The 27,593-nt window shown below is 46.2% G+C and overlaps 1 protein-coding gene across 2 annotated transcripts in view; it reads left to right on the forward strand.

The window, feature by feature from the left end:
• Positions 1–16,479: 16,479 nt before the first annotated feature.
• The window catches only part of ACBD5 (acyl-CoA binding domain containing 5), a 40,381-nt gene continuing 29,267 nt past the window's right edge, over positions 16,480–27,593 (forward strand). For both annotated transcript variants that reach the window (XM_044293360.1, XM_044293361.1), the window contains exons 1-4: positions 16,480–16,589; positions 20,415–20,538; positions 22,946–23,066; positions 26,925–26,997. In XM_044293360.1, coding sequence (XP_044149295.1) covers positions 20,463–20,538; positions 22,946–23,066; positions 26,925–26,997 — 270 coding nt within the window. In that variant the 5' untranslated portion in view covers positions 16,480–16,589; positions 20,415–20,462. The remainder of the gene's footprint in view (positions 16,590–20,414; positions 20,539–22,945; positions 23,067–26,924; positions 26,998–27,593) is intronic.

Raw genomic sequence — 27,593 nt, forward strand, 5'->3', positions numbered from 1 at the left:
ATAGCATACGGAAAAACGGAAAGGAAAAACGGAAAGGAAACGGAAATACAACGGAACTCAAAAACGGAACAACGGATCCGTGAAAAACGGACCGCAAAAAAGCCATATGGTCGTGTGAACTAGGCCTTAGGCCTATTGCACACGACCGTATGGCTTTTTCAGTGTTTTGCGGTCCGTTTTTCATGGATCCGCTGTTCCGTTTTTTGTTTCCGTTGTGTTTCCGTTTCTGTTCCGTTTTTCCGTTCCGTTTTTCCGTATGGCATATACAGTATACAGTAATTACATAGATAAAATTGGGTTGGCCATAACATTTTCAATAGATGGTTCAGGAAAAAACGGAACGGAAACGGAAGACATACGGATGCATTTCCGTATGTGTTCCGTTTTTTTTGCGGATCCATTGACTTGAATGGAGCCACGGACTGTGATTTGCGGGCAATAATAGGACATGTTCTATGTTAAAACGGAACGGAAAAACGGAAATACGGAAACGGAATGCATACGGAGTACATTCCGTTTTTTTTGCGGACCCATTGAAATGAATGGTTCCGTATACGGACCGTATACGGAACGCAAAAAACGGCCAGTAAACGGGAAAAAAAACGGCCGTGTGCAATAGGCCTTAGGGTCTATTCACACGTCCGTTTTTTCTTTCCTGATCTGTTCCGTTTTTTGCTGAACAGATCTGGACCAGATCTGGACCCATTCATTTTCAATGGGTCCTGAAAAAAAACGGACAGCACAATGTCTGATTTTTTTTCAGGACCCATTGAAAATGAATGGGTCCAGATCTGGTCCAGATCTGTTCAGCAAAAAACGGAACAGATCAGGAAAGAAAAAACGGACGTGTGAATAGACCCTTAAGGTGTATTTTCAGCCCTTGGATTTGGTTCAGGCCCCATGCACACTGCCGTGTTTCACAGCCGTGTGCGGGCCGTGGAACCGCGGCCTGGATCCCTCCTGAGAGCAGGAGCGCACGGCGTCACTGGTTGCTATGACGCAGTGCGCTCCCTGCTGCCGCCGCAATACAGTAATACTCTGGTATGATCTATACCAGTGTATTACTGTACTGTGCCGGCAGCAGGGAGCGCACGGCGTCATAGCAACCAGTGACGCCGTGCGCTCCTGCTCTCAGGAGGGATCCAGGCCGCGGTTCCACGGCCCGCACACGGCTGTGAAACACGGCAGTGTGCATGGGGCCTCAGGCTGACAATGTTGCCCCCAACCAGAACAGGTTGTGCACCCCTGCCCTAAGGCTTTATTCACAGTCAGCTGGTCAATGACTTCCATCAGTTAGGCTAGGGCTGCACGACAATTTTTTAAATGATAGTCTATGGTGTCGCACTGCGACATGCTGCGACTGCGACACAACAGTTGCAAAAAAACCATCAAAAATTGATTTTTCTGTGACTGCAGTGCGACACCATAGACTATCATTATAAAAATTGTCACGCGACATGTTGCAGTGTAGTTGTGCTCTATGTGTCGCGCGACACATGTCGTTGTGTAGCCCTAGCCTTAGTGGGAACCAAAAACAGGAGTGGAACCTCCACCAAGATAAGGTGTAATGGAAGTATTTGCACCTGTTCTGTGTATAGACCCGCACCTGGTTTTGGCTCACAATGGCCTCATGCACACACCCGTTGTTTTGGTCCGCATCCGAGCTGCCGTTTTTGCGGCTTGGATGCGGACACATTCACTTCAATAGGGCTGCAAAAGATGCGGACAGCACTCCGTGTGCTGTCCGCATCATTGCTCCGTTCCGTGGCCCCGCAAAAAAATAATAGAACATGTCCTATTCTTGTCCGTTTTGCGGACAAGAATAGGCATTTCTACAATGGGCCGTTCCGTTCCGTTCCGCAAATAGTGGAAGGCACACGGGCGGCTTCCGTTTTTTGCAGCTCCGCGGTTTGTGGACCGCAAAAAAACAGAACGGTCGTGTGCATTAGGCCAATCACTGATGAAAATCACTGACTATTTGAACACAGTCTAATGGAATATATTTGACCATCAAATGCTCCTGCACGAACGTGGTATGAACATTAGCCTAAGGCTGGTTTCACACGGGCGTTGCGGGAAAAGGTGCGGGTGCGGTGCGGGAACATGCACGATTTTTCCGCGCGAGTGCAAAACATTGTAATGCGTTTTGCACGTGCGCGAGAAAAATCGGCATGTTTGGTACCCAAACCCGAACTTCTTCACAGAAGTTCGAGTTTGGGTTAGGTGTTGCATGCACAATACGATTTGCTGCTCAGAAACGATGCTTGAGGTGTCCGCATGAAAAGGTTATTTCACCCCATGAAAGGGCTCGTTAATCGGGTGATCAGCTGCACCTTACACGGGCCAGTTATCGGGAACAAGCATTCTTAGGAACATTTGTTCCCGTTAATTGGCCCAAACATCAAGCCATGTAAACCCGCCATAGCGCATCACTGTTTGCCTGTACGATGACATCACTGAGTAGAGTACTGTAACATCACTGCATTGTCTATATACTGAGGTATCACCATGTGCAGAAGACACCTGGTACAGTTTGGAAACAATTTTAATGTTCCCAATTTGCTCTTGAAGGTGGTCGTGTTAGTATGGTGCCCGCGCCAAGCCTTGCAATTGGGCATAGTTATCTGTTATGCCACTGACCTCTGTTATCACACTGGCGTCAGATAAAACAGGTTTAGACCATTGAAGTTAGGGCTCGTTCACACAACCGTTGGTGTCCCGTGCCCATGCTGTGAACCGCAAATTGCGGTCTTCCGTGGGGCAGGCGCATGGGGATCGCAGACCCATTCACCGCGAAAAGATAGAGTATGTTCTATCTTTTTGCGGTGCGGAGGCACGGAACGGAGCCCCAGAAAGCACTCCGTAGTGCTTCCGTAGTGTTCCGTTCCGTGCTTCCGTTCCACATCTCCGGATTTGCGGACCCATTGAAATGAATGGGTCCGCATCCGTGATGCGGAATGACAACGGAACGGTGCCCTTGTATTGCGGATCTGCAAATGCGGTCCTCAATACGGGAACGGGGCACCAACGGTCGTGTGAACGAGCCCTTAGAGAGAGTTCACATCTGTGTTTTATTTTCTGTTCTTCTCATTCGTCAGAAGAACAGGAAAAAAGACTGGATCCTTTAAAAAATAAAATAAAATGATCTTGTTGCACATTTGGCATCTATTTGAGTTGGGTCTAAGATCCGTTTTCTTAGACTGAAAAAGGACTGCATGCAGGACTTTTTTTTCCCCGTCTAAAAAACGGATCTCAGACAGAAATGGTTCAACCAGATGCCAAATGTGCATAACTGATACCTAGGATACTGTATTTTTTTATCCCCCCGTTCTTTTGATGGATCAGAAAAACAGAAAAATAACGATGATGTGAACTCTCACTAACCCTGGGTTCACACCTGAGCGTTTTACAGCGCGTTCAAACGCGCTGTAAAACGCTTAAGACATGAAAACCAATGCTTCCCTATGGGAAGGGTTCACACCTGAGCGTTTTACAGCGCGTACGAACGCGCTGTAAAACGCCCGACGCTCAAACAAGTACTTGAGCTTCTTTGGGGCGTTTTGACGCACGTTTGTGGCCATAGGACACTGCAGTCAATGACACAAACGCGCGTCAAACGCGCGTTTACTATTACAAAAAACGCGCATAAAAACGCGCGACAAAAACGCGCGTAAAACGCGCGTTTGAGGAACGCTCAGGTGTGAACCCAGGGTTAGCGATGGAGACAGCCCAGCTGCTCGCCTCTCCCTCTCCGCACAATGACGAAGCATGCACACAGCATTCTCCTATAAAAGTCAATAAGCAGTTTTCTTCTGTCCATGTACCTTATGTAAATCTCTGCAGTTGGCGCCATAATCATGAAAAAAATACAATAAAATAAATAATCAGAAAATAAAGGCAAATTAGAAAAAATATATATTCTGTATCTGTCTAATCAGGGCTTATTAGTCTCTTAGGCTACAGTCATTAAAAATGGACAACAGGTTTTCGTGGCCATTTTGCATCAGAATGCGCATCCATGTTCTGTCCGTTTATTGTTTTTTGATGGTTGTTTTGCATCCATTTAAAATGGCCATTAAAAACGGATGAATTTCATAGATTTTTTTTCGTTAACATGCCGACCCTGAAGTGTACCCAGTATACATAATGCCTCCCATAGTGCCCCCTGGACAACAAATGGTCCCCATAGTGCCCTCAGTATAAAGAATTGCTCCCAATAGTGTCCTCCAGTATATATATAATGCCCCCTCATCCCTGGTACTGCTGGCAGATCCTGAAAGATACCCCATCCACTTGCACACAGGGGAACGCTTGCTCCTCACTGGAGGCATTAGGACCTGAAGCTCCCAGCGTTGTGACTCATTACACTGAGAGCGTCAGGTCCTACTGCCGCCAGCGCGGATCAAGTGTTCCCTCACATGCAAGTGAATGAGGAATTTATTTTAACCTCTGAAATGCCCTTTTTTTAATACAGACGGGTGCACTCCTGTCTAGACAGAAATAAAAAATAGGCCCATTGATTCTAAGGGTACTTTCACACTTGTGGCAGAGGATTCCAGCAGGCAGTTCCGTCGCCGAATCCATCAAAACGTATGCCAACTGATGGCATTTGTAAGACTGTTCAGGATCCTGATCAGTCTTACAAATGCATTGAAATGCCGGATCCGTCTTTCCGGTGTCCGGTGTTTTTTCATCTTTTTGAATGCCGGATTCGGCACTAATACATTCCTATGGAAAAAAAATGCCGGATCCGGCATTCAGGCAAGTGTTCAGTTTTTTTGGCCGGAGATAATACCATAGCATGCTGCGGTATTATCTCTGTGCTGAACAGTCAAAAAGACTGAACTGAAGACATCCTGATGCATCCTGAACGGATTGCTCTCGCCTCAGAATGCATTAGGATAAAACTGATCAGTTCTTTTCCAGTATTGAGCCCCTAGGACGGAACTCAGTGCCGGAAAAGAAAAACACTAGTGTGAAAGTACCCTAATGCAGTACGTCTGGCTATGAAAACGGCCACACACAGGACATGTCCTATTTTTTTGGCACCGATATTCACTGGCCGTTCGGACGACGGATCTTTTCGGAGCCCTTAGTATTCTGGACTGCAAACTTTTCCAGTTGCTGAACAGAACAGGTCCTCAGTACTTATTGATAGCGAGGACCTCTACTGGTCGGCTTCTGCAATGATTCTGGAGCTCTCTGTGAGGTGCAATCTATAATCAGCATATTTATTTAACCCCTTAATGACCAGCAACATGTTTCCGTTACCTTTTTTCTTCTCTGCATTTTAATGGACATGGCAATCTGAGGCCCTGTTTTATATGGGAGAAGTTGTTTTATTTTTTGGGGGGCTGTTCGGGGGCACATCAATTACAGTGTAATTAACCACTTCAGCCCCGCTAGCTGAAACCCCCTTAATGACCAGAGCACTTTTTACACTTCGGCACTACACTACTTTCATGGTTTATTGCTCGGTCATGCAACTTACCACCCAAATGAATTTTACCTCCTTTTCTTCTCACTAATAGAGCTTTCATTTGGTGGTATTTCATTGCTGCTGACATTTTTACTTTTTTTGTTATTAATCGAAATTTAACGATTTTTTTTGCAAAAAAATGAAATTTTTCACTTTCAGCTGTAAAATTTTGCAAAAAAAACGACATCCATATATAAATTTTTCGCTAAATTTATTGTTCTACATGTCTTTGATAAAAAAAAATGTTTGGGCAAAAAAAAAAAATGGTTTGGGTAAAAGTTATAGCGTTTACAAACTATGGTACAAAAATGTGAATTTCCGCTTTTTGAAGCAGCTCTGACTTTCTGAGCACCTGTCATGTTTCCTGAGGTTCTACAATGCCCAAACAGTAGAAAACCCCCACAAATGACCCCATTTCGGAAAGTAGACACCCTAAGGTATTCGCTGATGGGCATAGTGAGTTCATAGAACTTTTTATTTTTTGTCACAAGTTAGCGGAAAATGATGATTTTATTTTAATTTTTTTTTTTCTTACAAAGTCTCATATTCCACTAACTTGCGACAAAAAATAAAAAATTCTAGGAACTCGCCATGCCCCTCACGGAATACCTTGGGGTGTCTTCTTTCCAAAATGGGGTCACTTGTGGCGTAGTTATACTGCCCTGGCAATTTAGGGGCCCAAATGTGTGAGAAGAACTTTGCAATCAAAATCTGTAAAAAATGACCGGTGAAATCCGAAAGGTGCACTTTGGAATATGTGCCCCTTTGCCCACCTTGGCTGCAAAAAAGTGTCACACATCTGGTATCGCCGTACTCAGGAGAAGTTGGGGAATGTGTTTTGGGGTGTCATTTTACATATACCCATGCTGGGTGAGAGAAATATCTTGGCGAAAGATAACTTTTCCCATTTTTTTTATACAAAGTTGGCATTTGACCAAGATATTTATCTCACCCAGCATGGGTATATGTAAAATGACACCCCAAAACACATTCCCCAACTTCTCCTGAGTACGGCGATACCAGATGTGTGACACTTTTTTGCAGCCTAGATGCGCAAAGCGGCCCAAATTCCTTTTAGGAGGGCATTTTTAGACATTTAGATCCCAGACTTCTTCTCACACTTTCGGGCCCCTAAAAAGCCAGGGCAGTATAAATACCCCACATGTGACCCCACTTTGGAAAGAAGACACCCCAAGGTATTCAATGAGGGGCATGGCGAGTTCATAGAATTTTTTTATTTTTTGCATAAGTTAGCGGAAATTGATTTTTTTTGTTTTTTTCTCACAAAGTCTCACTTTCCGCTAACTTAGGACAAAAATTTCAATCTTTCATGGACTCAATATGCCCCTCACGGAATACCTTGGGGTGTCTTCTTTCCGAAATGGGGTCACATGTGGGGTATTTATACTGCCCTGGCTTTTTAGGGGCCCTAAAGCGTGAGAAGAAGTCTGGAATATAAATGTCTAAAAATGTTTACGCATTTGGATTCCGTGAGGGGTATGGCGAGTTCATGTGAGATTTTATTTTTTGACACAAGTTAGTGGAATATGAGACTTAGTAAGAAAAAACAAACAAAAAAATATATATATTTCCGCTAACTTGGGCCAAAAAAATGTCTGAATGGAGCCTTACAGGGGGGGGGGGGGTGATCAATGACAGGGGGGTGATGCCCCCATAACAGTGTGTCTTCCACAGATCCACCATAACACTGCGTCTGCGCACACTGACGAGAGACAGATAGGAGGGGAAAGAATCCGCGGAAGCAAGCAGAGGACGGCACAGCAGACGACTGAATAGCTTCTTTTGTAAGTAAATAGTTTTATTATAAAGGCTTCCGTTGTGCATTCCGTCATAATACAAGTCTATGGGCAGAAGAACGGATCCGTCCTGGTTTTCGTTATGCAGGACTGGACTCCTGCATAATGGATCTGTTACGCTGCCCATAGACTTGTATTATGAAGGATCAAAACGGAATGCCTCTTAAAGGCTTCTGTTTTGACTTCCGTCTTATGGATTCCGTTATTTTCCATTACAACCATGGAAAACAAAAACGGAATCCATAATGGTGATGTGAACCCGCCCTAATTTATATAATATTTTTCTGTGGAAATATAGAAAACAGACATTTTTGGCAAAGTTTCTTGTTTATGTTGTGCACGTTTCATACTAAATAACCCGATAAATGAATTCTTCAAGTTGTTACAGTTGTGAGGAAGATTCAGCAACCTGCCCAATAACCTGTAGAAGATGAGACCAGCCTGGACTTTCCCCCCATCCCACCACCAATGGCTTTATAATAGCCGGCACACAGCCTGCCTTTCCCAAGAACACCTCAATAATAATTATTTTCTCTGTATGGAACGTACAGATTCCGTAGACTTCTTTGGGTGCCTGATTATAGCTTTATACAACTATGGGGGTGTGCAAAAGGCCCAGAAATGATGCAACGGCTTGGAAACATGTTCACAAAAGCCTAAAACGTAGAATGAATGCCTAGAAAGCTTGCAAGAAATTGAACCACATCCCCGAAATGAAAACTGTCAGACAAGAGAAGAACCTGCGAACGCTGGCGGCCAGACGCTATATACATATGGAACAAGTGGATGTGACATTTTCACCTGCCTGTTACAAATTCACATAATAGTCATAAATGTATCATATAATAGGATAAATGGGTTGGGAGAAGGGCCAGGAGCAAAGAGAAATGCTTCTTAAAAGGTCTTTATGGTGAAGCAGCCCAACGGTCTCCTGCAAATGCATTCATGGAAATCTAAAGCATCGTTTGCTTATTCAGTAGATTTAACTCCTTCACGACCTGGTTGTGCCTTTCCACGCTCATTGACAGGGTTGGACTTGTCCTTCCTCAACATTCGCTCCAAGCTACGAAGGACCCATGCAGTTCAGCAGCTTCTGGGGTACATACGTTTTTCTTAGATTAGTTCACAACCTATAGATAGTATTGATGATGGGATCTAAATGTTCCATAAAAATGAATGGGAACATGCTCTAGGCAGCTGGAGAAGAGGACGGGACTCTGGAGGGTATATTAGACTGCCCGATAATCGCTCATTGAGTGTACCTATGAACCAGGGTTGCACCACCAATGAGGCCAGGCGAGGCGATCGCCTCAGGCAGCACCCGGTAGGGGCAAGAGGGGGGCAGCGGAAAGGCCATTGGCAATGAGCGCTTTCACTGCGGAAATGCTCATCTCTACATATCCAATTGCATTGCTGTACTCACGACAGCAATACAGTGGAATGCTGTTACGGCAATGATGTCTCCCTGGCCCACCGTGTCCTCTAATAGGCTTTAGTCCTAGTTCCTGTAGCAGAGGCCGGTGTCATCATTATCGCGCTGCCTGAGCCGGGCGTTTCAGTTTTCACCTCAGGCAGCAGAAAGTCTAGGGGCCCCCCTGATATGAACGCTCGAGTCTAATACTGCCTCTTATTGCCCAATGGAGAAACAAACGCTCGTTCATCAGGCAATTCAGCTCTTTCGGCATGCTAAAAGATCTGGATTTGCTGGCGGCAGATCATGCTGTGTAATCACGTCCTGCATGGGGACGAGCGATCCAGGACATAGCAGCGGTGTCCTCTGCTAGCTATCTGGCGACTGCCGGGAGGAAACGCTTCCCTCCCAACAATCGCTTGCAGCATCGGGGTGTCTAATGCACCCTTTAAACCACTTTCACATCTGCATTTTCAATTCTGGTTTTGAGATCCAGCAGAGGATCTCTAAATCGGAATTAAACAGTTCAGTTTTGTTCCCATTTATTGTCAATTTCCGTGTTGTATTTTGGTGCCGGACACAAAACCGCTGCGAGCTGCGGTTTTGTGTCTAGTTTGCAAAACTGAATAAACCGGATCCGGCATAAAAATCAATGTAAGTCAATGGTGCCGCATCCAGTTTTTTAACAAAAAAAATGCATCTGGCACCCACTGACTTAATATGCTTTACATACTGGATCCGGTTTGTTCAGTTTTGATTTAATACAACCGGATCCGGCTGAAACGGATGCATCTGGATGTATTTAATGGCACGGATCCATTTAATTTCAGTTTTGAGTTCCTCTGCTGGATCTCAAAACCGGAATTAACAGCGCAGATGTGAAAGTAGCCTTAAAATCTGTCGACAGGGCTTTATTTTCCGTCCTGGATAACGTAAACCAGACGGATCCGTTATGCTTGCCCATAGATCTCAATTATGACTGATCAAAACGGAATGCCTCTAATGCCTCGAAAGGTTTCCGTTTTGAATTCCGTCTTGCAAATTCAGTTATTTTCCGTTATAACCACGTTATAACGGAAAACAATAACGGAATTTGTAACGCCGATGTGAACCCGCCCTAACGTTGCTAGCACCGAGATTCAGGGGCACATACCTTACTTCTTTTGCTCGATACCCTGCCTCCTCCACTGCCGTTCTATGGAATAATTTATAGTGCACATTGCTCAGTTTATGTAATCATTACCTCCGATCTAGAAAAAATTTTGCTGAAAAGTTCTTGGGGAAACAAAATTCCAAGAGTATGCTAATACATTATACGTTTATAAAAGATAGTAATATTTAACAAGAATGTTATTTTTGTGTATTTAAAAAAGTAATGCATTGAAAAATAAACCCCCCCAAAAAATAATAATTTTGTTATTTACCATAAAATACATTTGATTGTGCACCTGTAACATCCCAGAGTATGTTACTAAACTCTGTTTCCCCGCTACAACATGTCAGGTGTATATTTATTGTCATCTTGTGTAATTTAACATTGCATTTTCCTGTACAGTTGTGGCCAAAAGTTTTGAGAATGACACAAATATTAGTTTTCACAAAGTTTGCTGCTAAACTGCTTTTAGATCTTTGTTTCAGTTGTTTCTGTGATGTAGTGAAATATAATTACACGCACTTCATACGTTTCAAAGGCTTTTATCGACAATTACATGACATTTATGCAAAGAGTCAGTATTTGCAGTGTTGGCCCTTCTTTTTCAGGACCTCTGCAATTCGACTGGGCATGCTCTCAATCAACTTCTGGGCCAATTCCTGACTGATAGCAACCCATTCTTTCATAATCACTTCTTGGAGTTTGTCAGAAATAGTGGGTTTTTGTTTGTCCACCCGCCTCTTGAGGATTGACCACAAGTTCTCAATGGGATTAAGATCTGGGGAGTTTCCAGGCCATGGACCCAAAATGTCAACGTTTTGGTCCCCGAGCCACTTAGTTATCACTTTTGCCTTATGGCACGGTGCTCCATGTGCTGGACAATGCATTGTTCTTCACCAAACTGTTGTTGGATTGTTGGAAGAAGTTGCTGTTGGAGGGTGTTTTGGTACCATTCTTTATTTATGGCTGTGTTTTTGGGCAAAATTGTGAGTGAGCCCACTCCCTTGGATGAGAAGCAACCCCACACATGAATGGTCTCAGGATGCTTTACTGTTGGCATGACACAGGACTGATGGTAGCGCTCACTTTTTCTTCTCCGGACAATGCCCCAAACAATCGGAAAGAGGCTTCATCGGAGAATATGACTTTGCCCCAGTCCTCAGCAGTCCATTCACCATATTTTCTGCAGAAGATCAATCTGTCCCTTCTTGACACCAGGCCATCTTCTAAAAGTCTTCGCCTCACTGTGCGTGCAGATGCGCTCACACCTGCCTGCTGCCATTCCTAAGCAAGCTCTGCACTGGTGGCACTCCGATCCCGCAGCTGAATCCTCTTTAGGAGACGATCCTGGCGCTTGCTGGACTTTCTTGGACGCCCTGAAGCCTTCTTAACAAGAATTGAACCTCTTTCCTTGAAGTTCTTAATGATCCTATAAATTGTTGATTGAGGTGCAATCTTAGTAGCCACAATATCCTTGCCTGTGAAGCCATTTTTATGCAACGCAATGATGGCTGCACGCGTTTCTTTGCAGGTCACCATGGTTAACAATGGAAGAACAATGATTTCAAGCATCACCCTCCTTTTAACAGGTCAAGTCTGCCATTTTAACCCAATCAGCCTGACATAATAATCTCCAGCCTTGTGCTCGTCAACATTCTCACTTGAGTTAACAAGACAATTACTAAAATGATCTCAGCAGGTCCTTTAATGACAGCAATGAAAAGAAGTGGAAAGTTTTTTTTTGCGATTAGGTTAATTTTCATGGCAAAGAAGGACTATGCAATTCATCTGATCACTCTTTATAACATTCTGGTGTATATGCAAATTGCTATTATAAAAACTTAAGCAGCAACTTTTCCAATTTCCAATATTTATGTAATTCTCAAAACTTTTGGCCATGACTGTATATACATTTTCCAGGTCTGTTTCATGTATTTTGCTGTAATTTCCATGTGCACCAGCAGGTGGCAGCAATATGTTCAGCAGACCATAGCTAGTTTAGTATTGCTAGACTGGAATAGTTCATTCCAGCCTAGTCTCCCCTGTCTGAGCAGAAGTGGGCTGTTCCCATGTCCTGTCTCATGAGGAGGAGTAGGAAGTTAAGTTAGTGTACCAGCCCCCCTGCTAGGGGAAGGCTGTGTTGGTAGGAGCTCCCAGTTACAGGGATCCCAACCTAGGATCCAGCCTCGGTTGAGGCCAAGGATCACTCTTCCCAGCCTGAGTCATCTACCTCAGCTAGTGACAAGCAAGCAACACCTCCAGAACTACAGATCTCCAGGAAGAAACCATTCCCTGCGAGCAGTCCTGTGAGTACTTATCCGGAGTCCAGGAGAAGCCAAATTCCTCCTCAGCTAGTCAGGTCCACATCAAGCAGAAGACAGACAGAGCAGAAGATAGATACCTGCCAGATTCTCTAGGCATATGACAAGAAGCAGAATATATATAGATTCCTGCCACATATTGCCAAAACCTGCTGGGACCCAAGACTCAAGCTGTAACTCGTATGGATATCTGTTGCCATTCAGTAAAGACAAGTTGGATTATATCTCCTGTCTGGATCTCAATCATTCCTCAATTACTCCTATTAACAACACTCAATTTTATTGCAAGTAAGCCAGGATCCAGGAGTCCAGCCGTACCGAGGTAGGAGACACCGTTGACACTACATAGAGACATTATCCCCCTCTGACATTCTGTCACGACCATGGTCATGGTCGTGACTCCTGTGTCCGCATGCTGTTGCCTGCGGTCTGGTGTTGTTGTTCAGCCACAGGTGAGGGCCGCTAGTATGTTGCCTCACTTGTGGTTGCCGCTGGCAACATGTGGTTGTTTTGCAGTTTGGCAGCCTGAGCTTATGCTGGGCAGCTTGCTGCAATGTGCATGCGGTTGCACCTGGCAACCTGCCTTTATATGTGTGCACAGGGTTTGAGTTGTGTGCACTTCCCCTTTAAGTTGATGTCTTCCCTTCCCTGGTGTTGGAAGGGTTAACTTCCTTCCTAGTGTGTGTGCACTGGGTGTGTCTGATTATGGGTGTGACTACATGGGCTATAAAGCCTCAGTTAAGACCTGATGTCTGAGGGGTACTCCAGCCTTGTAGTAAGCTGGAGGCACCCTCCTGGTCCCATATACCATCTGCCAGTGAGGGCCACCCTTGTGGTCATAAAATGTGATACACGATGTTATGAGGATGTGTTTGTGTTATGCTTATTTATTGCAGCGTATGGTTTCCTGGTTTCCTGTGTGGTGTGTGCTCTGTCTCTTGTGTTGTTGTGGACAGCAGCACTTATACTAGGGTTCCAGGCTCTGTGTCTGTGGCAGGTAGGTGTGGTACTAGTTGCACTTACCTGCCATTGCCATATGTCTGTTTCTGTTCCCCTTTCGTTATAACTTGGCCAGTGAGACTCCTGTTCGACCGTATCTAGGAGGAACAGGTAGTCTTACCCAGCTCCTAGTCCAGGGCCACCCTGAGGGCTAGCAGGAATATCAGGTTCCGGTGTATGAGCACTCCTACCTTCAGGGTCGGCTCATACGGCTAGGAGACAGGGTCAGAATTAGGGATTGATAGGAGGTGACCTGCTCCCTGATTCCTGTCCTGGCCTTGTACTGACCATCTATCTTCTGGCATCGCACGGCTGAGGGTTTTCCCCATCCTCAGCTGTGACACATTCCTCACCTGGTACGTGAGTTATAACATCTTAAAGGGCCCTGCTACAGTACCTGCGCAAGCTGCAATTGGCGTCACAAACTACTACACATAAACTCACCTAAAGAATTATTAGGAACACCATACTAATACGGTGTTGGACCCCCTTTTGCCTTCAGAACTGCCTTAATTCTACGTGGCATTGATTCAACAAGGTGCTGATAGCATTCTTTAGAAATGTTGGCCCATATTGATAGGATAGCATCTTGCAGTTGATGGAGATTTGAGGGATGCACATCCAGGGCACGAAGCTCCCGTTCCACCACATCCCAAAGATGCTCTATTGGGTTGAGATCTGGTGACTGTGGGGGCCATTTTAGTACAGTGAACTCATTGTCATGTTCAAGAAACCAATTTGAAATGATTCAAGCTTTGTGACATGGTGCATTATCCTGCTGGAAGTAGCCATCAGAGAATGGGTACATGGTGGTCATGAAGGGATGGACATGGTCAGAAACAATGCTCAGGTAGCCCGTGGCATTTAAACAATGGCCAATTGGCACTAAGGGGCCTAAAGTGTGCCCAGAAAACATCCCCCACACCATTACACCACCACCACCAGCCTGCACAGTGGTAACAAGGCATGATGGATACATGTTCTCATTCTGTTTACGCCAAATTCGGACTCTACCATTTGAATATCTCAGCAGAAATCGAGACTCATCAGACCAGGCAACCTTTTTCCAGTCTTCAACAGTCCAATTTTGGTGAGCTCGTGCAAATTGTAGCCTCTTTTTCCTATTTGTAGTGGAGATGAGTGGTACCCGGTGGGGTCTTCTGCTGTTGTAGCCCATCCGCCTCAAGGTTGTGCGTGTTGTGGCTTCCCAAATGCTTTGCTGCATACCTCGGTTGTAACGAGTGGTCAACGTTGCTCTTCTATCAGCTTGAATCAGTCGGCCCATTCTCCTCTGACCTCTAGCATCAACAAGGCATTTTCGCCCACAGGACTGCCGCATACTGGATGTTTTTCCCTTTTCACACCATTCTTTGTAAACCATTCTTTGTTTGTTCACGCTTCGTTTACTGGTGAAGGGTGAATTGCGTTATGGATTCCATTACCACGGACCATAACGCAATTCTATGACGCAATGCCTTTAGAGGCATTCCGTTATTCATTCCGTCATAATAGAAGTCTATAGGCTGCAAAACGGATCCGTCCCGTTTCCGTTATGCAGGAGAGGACTGGTAACGGAATCCATAACGCAATTTACCTTTTACCAGTAAACGAAGCGTGAACGAATTTCAAAATATGAAATTCGCTCATCTCTAGTTGTGGCCATGGCCAGAAGTTTGCTGAAAGCTAACAGGGAATTATTAGCGCCACCTGCTGCTTCTATGGAGCAGTTTTTCTGTGTCCACCTCTGTAATCACAGTACTGCTGTCTCACTCATATCACTTTCTCAGCATTTCTCCTGACAAGCCAAGAAGATGTTGCAGCTTCAGAACCACACAAGAAATCCCTTCCCACTCCCGAAGGAAGTAAACTAAGCACACACCTCCCAACTTTTAAAAATCGCAAAGAGAGACAATATGTGCGGCATGCATCGCCGCACTATTTTTCATACTAGGCCACGCCTCTAACTCCGTCCAAAGCATAATTACCGACTCCATCAGAACCGCAGCAGCTGGGGATCGGTTAGGGGAGCATACGTTCCTTTATTTTTTACAGCATGTGGGCCCCCAAGGACAATTTTTTTTTCTCGCACTATAATATTCATTTAAAGATTCGATAAATCATCGGATTATAGATATTTTAAGGTCCAAATTGCACCAAATAATGAAGTTATGGTCTAATATACAGGTAGAAACCATACAGATAGTTTAGTAAGGAGCAATTTAGTAAATGTATTAATGCACATTTATGTGTTAATTCCCCAGGTCAAAAAGAGGGACATTTAAAGGGTGTTTCTCCCTTCAGCATGTAGTATTTATTATGTAGAAGAGGTTACTACAAGGCACTTACTAATTTATAGTGGTTGTCCATATTGCTTCCTTTGCTGGCTGGATTCATTTTTCCATCACATTATACGAGGCCCGTTTCCATGGTTACGACCACCCTGCAATCCAACAGTGGTGGCCGTGCTTACACACTAAAAAAGCACTAGCCCATGGTCATGGCCACCAAATAGGCCGGCGCTCTTTCTTACAGTGTGCAAGCACGGCCACCACTGATAGATTGCAGGGTGGTCGTAACCATGGAAAAGTGCAGTGTATAATGTGATGGAAATTTAAATCTAGCGAGCAAATAAAGCAATATGGATAATAACAATACATTAGTAAGTGGCTTCTACTTACTTTCTCTACATAATACATTTTATTTGCTCAAGCGAGACAACCAACAAAAGAGGGACATGGGTCCAAAAGAGGGACTGTCCTTCCAACAGAGGGACACTTGGGGGGCATGTAAGCATGTGTGTCCACCTCTGCGTTCACACGTGGCGGAAAATACACAACATCAAGACTTGTCCCATGTTATCCTATGGGGCTGAAAGTTGTCCATCCCTGCCTTATGTTCAACCACGAAATTTACATTCGGCAGCGTAAATAACATTTTCAGTATGAGAATCTCTCCATTCAGTTCAATGGCCAATTGATTCTGCAGTGGAAAACGCTGCGCGGGTGCGGCCATATGGCGTAAATATAAAATAGTAACATTGGAACCCAAGAACTGATGAAATTGTTACAACCAAATGAAGAAAAAAATATATATAAAAATGGCCATGTAGTGACCAGTATACTTCACTAGATACTGTACATGAAAAAGACAATTTTGTGTTTTACTGATTTATTTCCTCCTTATCAAAGCTTACTACAACAAAATGGCCGCCCTAATGTTTACAATGTGCTTGTCACGGAAATGTAGGTACTAATAAAGTTATTTGAATAATAATGAAAAAAAAATCCTTAGTGATCACGCGTTGCTGTGCTCGTGAATCTCCCAGAGGACTACATTTCCCGAGATGCTTTGCGGGTTCTGACAGATGGGGACAGTATGACGGCTCCGGGTTCTGCGGGTGTCTTCACAGGTGATGGCTTCCTCCTTGTGTAACGCTTCGCTGTCTCCTAGACGGCGCCGTATGCGGCAGGAGTCGCTGGTTTGGGGCCCGGTGCTTTGTTTGCTGCGCCCGGCCGCACTCCTCCCTGACCTTTGTATCCAGTGTGTGACGGTCCTGCTGAGCTGTAGATCTCTGTACCTGACACTATATACATAGCCTGTGTGTAAGGGTGCCCCCATAATGTGGGGCTTAAAGGGGGCCTCTAGAGACGGGCACATAGAACTTCCACTGGACATGTTATTTCTGTCTCTATATGCATTGGGGTCCTGCTGCTGGGACTCCCCAGTGGTGCAGAGTATTGGGGTCCTGCTGCTGGGACTCCCCAGTGGCGCAGAGTATTGCTGGGACCCCCCAAGTGATACTAAGGTTTGGGGTCCCCCCCGGATTGGAGGTAGAGGCGCATGGGACGTATAGATCCAGCCCAGCGCTTCCCATCTCTATAGTTACAATTTACATTTTGATCAGAACATGAAAAGTTCTGCAACTTTCTAATAGACTTTTTGTTTCAGTCCCTCGCTGCTTACAAAAATCTCTGCTTGCTGTCACTGATTGGAAGCATTCTTGTTCACGCAGCTAGAAGGCTGATTTCAAGCACTGATGGGCACGGTTAACGAGCCGCCGCCTCTGGATGTAAATCCCGAGAGTTGCATTCACTGACAGCAAACAGAGTCACGTGGTAGGATTTTCTGCCAGACTGAGTGGCGAGGTGGCTGTGGTACGACTGTATGTGATGTCTAGTGTCTTATGGAGCCCGGGACGTGTCAGAACTCTCCAAAGTTGTCGCCGGAGGCCATTACAGTGTGTGACGCGGCAGTATGACTGCTACATTAGGCTCTGTTCGGACCTGGCTTGTGCACTGCATTTGGTGTAGAGCCCTAACGTGTGCAGCTGTATGCCGCGGCAGTGGTGGTCTCACCACAGCCATGGGTCATAGGGTTTCGTGGTTGACTGCAGCTGTGCGACCTTAAAAGAGAGTTTAGAACGTCCTCAGTATTGGTCGGCACCCGCGCCGATTATCAGTTTAAAGAGGCCATGGTGAGCGCTGCGTCCTCTTCCTAGACCGGTGACATCACGTTAATCAGTCACATGACCTAGGCGCAGCTAAGTTCCAATCAAGTGAATGGGGCTGAGTTGCAATACAAAGCACAGCCACTATCCAATGGACGGCGCTGTGCTTGGGGAGCTGTATGGAGGCGGGAGCGATCATCGGAGCGCTGTGGTCTCTTCACACAGCTGATCAGTGGGGGCGCCCTTCGTCAGACCTCTACCGATGAGGTATTGGGGGAGATTTAGCAAACTGGTGTAAAGTAGAACTGGCTTAGTTGCCCATAGCAGCCAATCAGATTCCACCTTTCATTTTCCAAAGGAGCTGTAAGAAATTAAAGGTGAAATCTGATTGGTTGCTATGGGCAGCTGAGGCTAGTTTAACATCTGTGGCATGGAGATTCGGCAGAGAATGGCAGGAATCTGCCAGATACAAACCGCAGCGTGCAGCGGTTTGTGCCCGGCTGATTCTCCGCATCTTTGCCGGTTAGTTATAGTTAATAAGGCTGGCGGGCATTCCCTTCGCATCCAGCAGTGCCGGATCTGGAGAATCGCGGGAGGGTTGTTCTCTGCTGGGATACACAGTGCAGGTGATCTGCCTGATGCCTGTATTAGGCTACTTTCACACTAGCGTTCGATCGGATCCGATCATAATAATGCAGACGGAGGCTCCGTTCAGAACGGATCCGTCTGCATTATATTGTCAAAAAAAAAGCTAAGTGTGAAATTAGCCTGAGCGGATCCGTCCAGACTTTTACATTGAAAGTCAATGGGGGACGGATCCGCTTGAAGATTGAGCCATATTGTGGCATCTTCAAACGGATCCGTCCCCATTGACTTACATTGTAAGTCTGGACGGATCCGCACGGCCAGGCGGACACCCGAACGCTGCAAGCAGCGTTCAGGTGTCCGCCTGCTGAGCGGAGCGGAGGCTGAACGCCGCCAGACTGATGCATTCTGAGCGGATCCGCATCCATTCAGACTGCATCAGGGCTGGACGGAAGCGTTCGGGTCCGCTTGTGAGCCCCTTCAAACGGAGCTCACGAGCGGACAGCCGAACGCTAGTGTGAAACTAGCCTTAGGCTACTTTCACACTTGCGTCGCTGTCTAAACAGCACTGAGCTGGCAGACAACGGGTCCGTATGGGGACGAGCTATGGCATTAGTGATCGCTCCCACCCCATACTGTGGAGGAGATCCCTGCATGTGATAGCAGCGGTCTCCTCTGCTGACGAGCAGGCGATTGCCGGGAAGGAACGTTGCCCTCCATACAATCTGCTGCTGTCTCATCCCGTGTAAAGGGACCTGTAGTGTCTGTGAGGGTTGTATGTTACTCCTGGGGTGTATGAAGGACTGGAGGGGGCGTATATGATGCACAAAGTAAGTGGGTTATATAGGAAACTGAGACACAGGCCTAGGACGGGGTACGGAGATAGATGGAGAGCTCCTATTTCCAAGAGACGGCCTCCCTGGAAGTCCGAGATCTGTGCGTCTGACAGTCAGACACGGTTATACCATCCAAGAGTTTAGGCATCTCCGATGTATCCGGCAGAGAAGGTCACCGGATTCTACCGTTCACCGCCGGATCCCCATTGACTATAATAGGATCCGGCCACTTTCCGGCTGGGTCTGGTATTGCAGCTTAGTCCCATTCACTTGAATAGTTAAAAACCACAAAAAAGGTTGAACTGCGGCATTGCAGTCGTACTATGACATTAACCACACTGTGCAGTGATCTCGGGCTGAAAGAAAACTACAACTCTCAGCAGGATCTGACAGCTGCAGAGCTAGGAGTCCGAGATTAGAGATGACACCGAGCAATGAGACCCCAGTGCTGCCTGGACATAGGACTGCGCCCGTATAATGCGGGTCTGGGGGAGGGGTAGTTCTGGCCTCACGGGTTGTCTGCGTGTTAGGGCGACGCATCCAGGACGTGATAATTGTTTCTTGGAGGAACCTGCTAATTACTGGAGTATTATTAGTAATGGAAAGTCTCACGTCTTTATAGGTTTAATGGTGAACTATATTTACTGTATGTAATTGTGAAGCGGCTGATGACTGCGCACTTAAAGGGCACCTGTCCGCAGATTTGTACCTATGACACTTGGCAGCTGAAGGCGTCTGTGTTGGTCCCGTGTTCATATGTGCCCGCATTGCTGAGAAAAATAATGTTTTAATATATGCAAATGAGCCTCTAGGAGCAACGGGGGCGTTACCATTACACCGAGAGGCTCTGCTCTCTCTGCACCTGCCGCATGTCTGCTACACCCTCTGCACTTTGATAGATAGGGCCAGGCAGTGTAAACATCATCATGAGGCAGAGCCTCTAGGTGTAATGGTAACGCCCCCGTTGCTCCGAGATCCTCATTTTGCATATATTAAAACATCTTTTTTCTCTGCAATGAGGACACATATGAACATGGGACCAACACAGACGCCTTCAGCTGCCAAGTGCACATGTAACAGGTCAGCCGGTGTCATAGGTAATATTACTCGCTGCACATGTTCTGGGAACAGCCAGTAATAAGCGTTATTAAACCATCGCCACTGATGTCCCGTCGTTTGATAGGAATAATTCTTGTTTGTGTGCCAGCGCTCGGAACATGGCCGCTGATGAAATGTCCTTTGTAAGAAATCGGAAGGCTATGGCGGTACACCAGGGCCCTATAGACTTTTAGGGGTGGCCTGTTACAGCTTCATATAAGGTTGTACATGGGTCATATAATAACGTTTTTGTACTTTTTTTTTTCAGCATTTTGATCTGTCAAGATTTGTTGTCTGCAATCACCTGGGCTACAATATGGCGGACACGAAACCCCTTCACCAAACAAGATTTGAGGCAGCTGTGAGTGTGATCCAGAGTCTGCCCAAGAATGGTGAGAATCAGACGATGCAATGTATTATTTGCACTTAAGACACGGGGGCGGATTTAAAGGGAGTCTGTCACCAGCATTTCACTTTTTTAACCCTTCCCACAGCTCCCTAGCATGCTTACAGTTAATCAAAACGTTACCTCTGGCATCTTTCCTGCTCTTATAAATCCATCAAAAACGATCTTTATAAGATATGCAAATGAGGGCTCGCAAGTGCCCAGGGCCGGCGTTGCTCTCTTAGGTGCCCTGCTTGCTCAGCCTTTTCATTGCGTCCCCCCGCCCCTTCCTACCCTCCGCCCGCCCATCCTTTCCCTCTGACTGCCTTTCTACTAACTTGTAATTCTGCCGATATCCCGCGCCTGCGCACTCATTCCTTTGGCCGGCGCATGCGCACTGCGATGCCCATTCCCTTGTACGGCATCACAGTAATTAATGCGCATGCGCCGATGGACCGCCTCCTTTGTTGAGTTTTCGCGTCGTTAGCCGGCGCATGCGCAATAGTTACTGTGATTCCGTACAAGGAATGGGCATCGCAGTGCGCATGCGCCGGCCGACGGACGGAGTGCGCATGCGCGGGATCTCAGCGGAATAACAAGCTATGAGAAAGGCGGTCAGAGGGAAAGGATGGGCGGGCGGAGGGTAGGAAGAGGCGGGGGGACGCAATGAAAAGGCTGAGCAAGCAGGGCACCTAAGAGAGCAACGCCGGCCCTGGGCACTTGCGAGCCCTCATTTGCATATCTTATAAAGATCGTTTTTGATGGATTTATAAGAGCAGGAAAGATGCCAGAGGTAACGTTTTGATTAACTGTAAGCATGCTAGGGAGCTGTGGGAAGGGTTAAAAAAGTGAAATGCTGGTGACAGACTCCCTTTAAGGTGGATTTACACGAACCAATAATTGGCCAGATTATTGGGAACGAGCGTTCCTGCGATCATCTAAATGTGGATCGGGTGATCCTGTCGTTCGTGCAGGCACTCCAATCATCAACCGCTGCCCAGAAACAATGATTCTGTATGGGGACGAGCGATGGCATTAGTGACCCCTCGTCCGCACACTGTGAAGGAGATCGCTGCATGTAAATACAGAGGTCTCCGTCACTGAGGGATCAGCCGACTATCGGGAAGGAACGCTTCCTTCCCGACAATCATCTGTTTCATCGGCCGTGTAAACCTGCCTTTACTAACCCTGTAGATGGTGTAAACTTATGGTGAGTTCACGCGGCCAGAGGAGCAGCTGGATTATCAGGAAGGAAGTGGGGGTGAAGCATTGCATTTACATGCAGCGATCACCTCCACAGTATTATCCTTTCTGGGCAGCAGATCGTACTGTCTCAACAGCGATCTGCTGCCCAGGAAACAATGCAGCTGATTGAGGACAAGCGATGGCTGTAGCGATCCCGCGTCCTCATACCGCTGCATTGTTTTTGGGCGGCAGATCGCTGTTTAGACAGTACGATCTGCTGCCCAGAAATGATAATTTTCTCATTCGTCAGGTGATCGGCTGCACCTTTATACGGACAGATTATCGGGAACGAGTGTTCATAGGTCTAGACCTGCACCAGATTTATCACCGGGGCTCAGGCAGGATGATGAATGTGGTGCAGGGAGAGACACTTTTGTGTAAGGCTATACCAACTACTGATTGGTTTATGTTGAGACAGAATTTTAAGCCAGAATAATGAACAATTTGGCGCAAAACAGTGCATCTTAGACCACGCCCCTTTTCCGCTAAACCACGCTGCCTTCCCATTAAGCCCGTCCCCTTTTTGAATGAGTTGCAGAAATTGGAGAACCCTAGTTTGCTGACTTGGGGTTCTTTACAAAATCGTAAGGTGTCTCCTATTATGAATATCTCCTTTTAACAGAGGCACGGGCTGCTGAGCTGTTGCGCCCTTCTGCTTTAGGGTAGGTTCTTGGTTTGGCAAGGGTTTCAGCATGGATTCGGTGCTGAAAACCATGCTGAAACCACCTCCCATTGTTTTCAATGGGAGGGCGCTCCACGGTTTATACAGCTGAGGACTTTCCCCATGCGGTTTTCCAGACCGTGCCAAGAATGTACAGGTCCATTCTTGGTGTGGTTACTGCAACGGCAGCCTCGCGGTTCTGCTAAACCAAGTGTGGAACCTCAACCTTCAACATGGAAAAACCATGGCAGAAACCACAGCGGTTTCTGCCATATGATGTGCGGTCAGAACCGATCCTTGCACTGCAGCTCTTTGGTTGCCTGGTGTGTATAAGAATCAGGCGCTGCGCAAGCTCAGCTTGAGTGAGGACGCTGGCTGTTGACATGATCTCCATTATAGCAAGGACTGAGAACTTCTAACCGCCTTGGGATGTGACGACCAGCGCAGTGGACTATTGCCGAGGACAGATCTCGGGCTTCACCGTAGTGAATTGTGATGTCTTTTGCAGGCTCTTTCCAACCATCCAATGAAATGATGCTGAAGTTCTACAGTTTTTACAAGCAAGCAACGCAAGGACCGTGCAATATACAGAGACCCGGATTCTGGGATCCTGTTGGTCGTTACAAATGGTGACTCCTTACGCTCTTCTGTGTATATATAAAGCTGTTTGCACCTGCTTGTATATCCATTACTTTGCCATAGCAGACACCGCTAGTCTGCAAGTCCAAGTGCCTGCTCGTGACCTGCAGCCTGTACCCTTTGTACTGGCGCTTATCAGCAAATATAGCCTACAGAGCGGCACCATGTGTTTACCAGCTTCGTAGAGGGATTTCTCTTCCTATGATGAAACTGTTTGCAGTTAACATGCTTTTTTTCACGTCTAAATGTATTATCTCTGCTTGTTGTCAATGAATAGAAAACTCTCAGTTTACAACCTCCGAATGGCATTGGGAAGGGGCTGTTTCAAATTACCATGAGTCCAGCCGACAAAACTTGTGAGAAGATGATGTGGCCGGCTTCTCAATTACCCCCTCTAGGATGTCTGATGGGAAAACCCCTTTAAAGCTGGCCATACACATGAGATGACTGTCAGCTAAATGCTCATTCAGCCGACATCTGTCTCACCCAATCCTTCCATACGTATGCATGCTTGGCCCAGCCGAGGATGCACATATAGTGAGAGATGAGAGGGGAGAAAGCTATTGCCAGAAAACTCTGGCGGCAGATTTTCTCATGGAGAATAAAAGTATTTGGAGAGTTGAAATCCAACGTCCACGATCCTTATCTCTCCGATAGGTGCAGCTGAGTCCCATGTATGGGAAAGGGTCTGTACTGCAATACCAGTCACAGCCGCTATACAGTGTACAGCTCTGTGCTTGCTAAGGCTGGTATTATACGAGCAGATGAGACAGACAATTGTGGAGAAGGGAAGCTTTCCTTCCCAGCAATCGCCTGTTCGTCAGTGGAGAGCACTGCTATTACATGCAGAGAAAAGGAGGATCACAGCAGCATATCGGGTGTATCTTTAATTAGAAGCCTTGAGTGCGTACAAAAGCAGAATACGACGTTTCGGCTACGCAGTAGCCTTTATCAAGCTTGATAAAGGCTACTGCGTAGCCGAAATGTCGTTGTAACGGATCTCCTGGCACCCCGACCGGGTACCTCGGTCGATGGATGCTCCTAGTGCTTCCCGAGGACTCCAAGCACTCCACTTGACATCGTAAGCACTGCAGACCCCACGAACCGCCGAAGCTTGGTTGAGGTCTCACCGTCTCCTACCCACCCTGGACCTACGACAAGGCTCCAGGCTCCAGTTGGTGAACCTCTCCTAAATCCAGAGAGCAGGAACAGCTCTTACAAGAGCTAGTAGTTATAGCCAGGGTAGTATACAGCGTATAGCAATTCCCATACACATGAGACGAGGCTCTATGTTGAATGTAAAACAGCAACTCTTTAATGGGTTATTTTTCAGCCTTTTATGGAGGTCTCCTAGCAAGGGACACTCCCCCTGGGGCCCTTGTAGAAGACTGTGACAGTTTATATTTTAGCCAATCACATGCATTTACAGTATTGAAACCTTCCCAGCAATTGTACACAAAACCCCCTTCCCTCTGTCTGTAACGCAATCAACAAAATACAATTACCAATAACACAAAGGCTACAACCCACATAGAATCCTCCCCTCTGCCTGTGATATAATCATGGTACACCATGGTTAACATAATCATCACAGGCAGGAGAATACACAATGTCCTCTGTCCTGGAGACAACCGAGTTGTAATTCAATTATCTCTCAGGACAGAGGGCAATCGCCAATACACACAGAGACAATGGAACAGACCTCACTACTCAACGTATACAATGTCCCACCCTTTACAATACACATAGACATTTAACATCCCAACATAGCACGAATTAGTTGTAAAAGTCTCTTGGGCCTGGCTGTACTCATGGCTTTTCTGTCCAAAACAGTTCCACAGATTTAAGCTGTGCGGCCGGTCTGTCTTCTCCTTCAAAGTTAGTATGGGCCATAATCCTGGGGCAAGAGGCTGGCAACCAGGCCCCTCCAAAACCCAGTGGCGAGGTTGGTTTCGCCACAGTCGTATTCTGCTTTTGTACGCACTCAAGGCTTCTAATAAAAGATACACCGGATATGCTGCTGTGATCCTCCTTTTCTCTACTGTTCTGTGGACTGCTGTGGATCTGTGGTCTTATTGCGGCTGGTGCATTCCGAAATTGGTCGATGAGGTCCGTCTGTGCTGCTCTACAACTTTACCTGCTATTACATGCAGTGATCACCTCCACAGTATTGTAATGAGTGATCGCTAATGCCATCGCTCGTCCCCATACAAAGTCATTATTGCCGGCAGCAGACTGTGATTAGACTGCAGGATCTGCCTCCAGCAAACAATGATTTTCTAACATGCTTTAAATTTGCAATTATGGCAGTATTACACTGCCAGATCATCTCTAACAAGCATTCCTAAAATCTTTGGCCTAATACAGGCTTAGGCCCCATTCACACAACCGTATTTCTGATCCGCATTTTTTGCAGATTGGATGTGGATCCATTAATTTCAATGGGTCTGCAAAAAATGTGGACAACACTCCGTGTGCTGTCCGCATCCGTATGTCCGTACCGTAGTCCCGCAAAAAAAAAAAAAAATAGAACATGTCCTATTCTTGTCAGTTTTGTGGACAAGAATAGGCATTGTTACAATGAATCCATAAAAAACGGATGCAACATGGACGTCATTCATATTTTTTGCAGATGTGCATTTTGCGGACTGCAAAATACATACGATCGTGTGAATGCACCCTTAAGTCCATGAGGAGGCTGCAGCTGCGGCCTCTTCAGACAGCGGATCGATGGTGGTTCCATGTAGTGTATAATGTGATGGAAAAATGAATCCTGCCAGCAAAGGAGACACTATGGAGAATCACAATACATTAGTAAGAGTCTTGTAGTAACTTTCTCTACATGATAAATGCCACTTAGGCCCCTTGCAGACGAGCGTGCTGGATTCAGTCCGGATCCGTTGTGGGCAGGTTCGCACGCAATTTGTCTGCGATTGTGTTGTTCAGTTTTTTTGCTGCGCGAGTGCAAAGCGTTTTAATGCGTTTGGAACGCGCATGATAAAAAACTGAATGTTGGTACCCAGACCCGAACCCGGACTTCTTCACTGAATTTCGGGTTTGGGTTCGGTGGTGAGCACAATGACGTCAGCGCAGGTCCTGCAAGAAGAAGAAGAAAGAAGACGATAACGGCTGCGCGATCAAGTGGATGAGGTGAGTAATTTTGTTATACATTTTTAACCCTCAATGGACATTTTACTTAGCATTCTTTAATACAGAATGCTATTTATTTTTCATTAAAACCATGTTATATGGAAAATAATAAAGTAAATGAACTTTAATGAGGTCCCGGGGCTCATCCCTATTAATTAACATCATCTCCTTCGCAACCATCTGTGAAAATCGCATTGCATCCGCACTTGCTTGCAGATGCATTCACTTCTATGGGGCCTGCGTTGCGTGAAAAACGCAGAATATAGAACATGCTGTGATTTTCACGCAACGCACAACTGATGCGTGAAAAACATCGCTCATGTACACAAACCCATTGAAATGAATGGGTCCGGATTCAGTGCGGGGGCAATGCGTTCATCTCACACATTGCACCCGCGCGGAAAACTCGCCCGTGTGAAAGGGACCTTACTGAAGTGAGACAGTCCCTTTAATATTGGCCAATTGCTTGTGTGTCTCTATGGCTAAGTGCATACAACAAACAGTTTTTGGTTGTTTAACCAAATTCCCCGACTATTCTATGGGTTCTCCCATAATGTGTCCCACATTTGAATCGCTCAGTCCCAGCAGGAGAGAGGATCTGCTTCTGGTCAGTGACATCTTATACCTATTAGACTGAACCATTTTTTTTTTTTACAGATTATTTTCTTCTTTCCCTTTATTGGGTTGATTTTTTTCAGGGATGCCTGGAACTCGCTGGGCGACATGTCCAAGGAAGACGCCATGATTGCTTATGTTGATGAAATGAAAAAGGTAAGAAGTTATAGAGTATAGGCCAAGCATGCTTCATGATAATTCCTATAGGATTTGTTCAGCATATTCAAGTCTATATTGATTCAGTCTAGTAGTCATCTGAGCATTAAAGGGGCTGTTCATCCGTGGGGGCCTTTTAGGTGGACCCCCCCAATGTACATGGACCTCCAGAGGGAATCATACTTACCTGCTCCTCGCCATTGGATTCCGGCACACTCACTCCTCCCATGCCGCTTTCCAGTCTCCACGCGTCAACATCCGGCTGCTGAAGTCAATGTCCGCCATGCACATGACCTAGTGAGAATGATGCATGGGGGCCATGTGGCCACTGCAGCCAGTAAGTGGCTGCAACAGCCATGTGAATTCAGTCAAACTGGGTGTTTACACGGGAAGACCGGAGAGCTGTCATGGCGGGTGAGCGAAAGAGCCAGAACCCTTTGGTGGGGAGCAAGTATGATTCCCTCCACAGGTCCGACCACATTGGGTGAGTCTGTCTGAATGCTAAAGTTATACAGGATATGGAAACGCTAATGTCGTCATAGGCTGCGTAGTGCTTGTGCTTATAACGCAATCCTCTGCTCATGCCCTTCCTCGGT

The sequence above is a fragment of the Bufo gargarizans genome, chromosome 5, assembly GCF_014858855.1.
Source record: "Bufo gargarizans isolate SCDJY-AF-19 chromosome 5, ASM1485885v1, whole genome shotgun sequence".
Classification (NCBI taxonomy): Eukaryota; Metazoa; Chordata; class Amphibia; order Anura; family Bufonidae; genus Bufo; species Bufo gargarizans.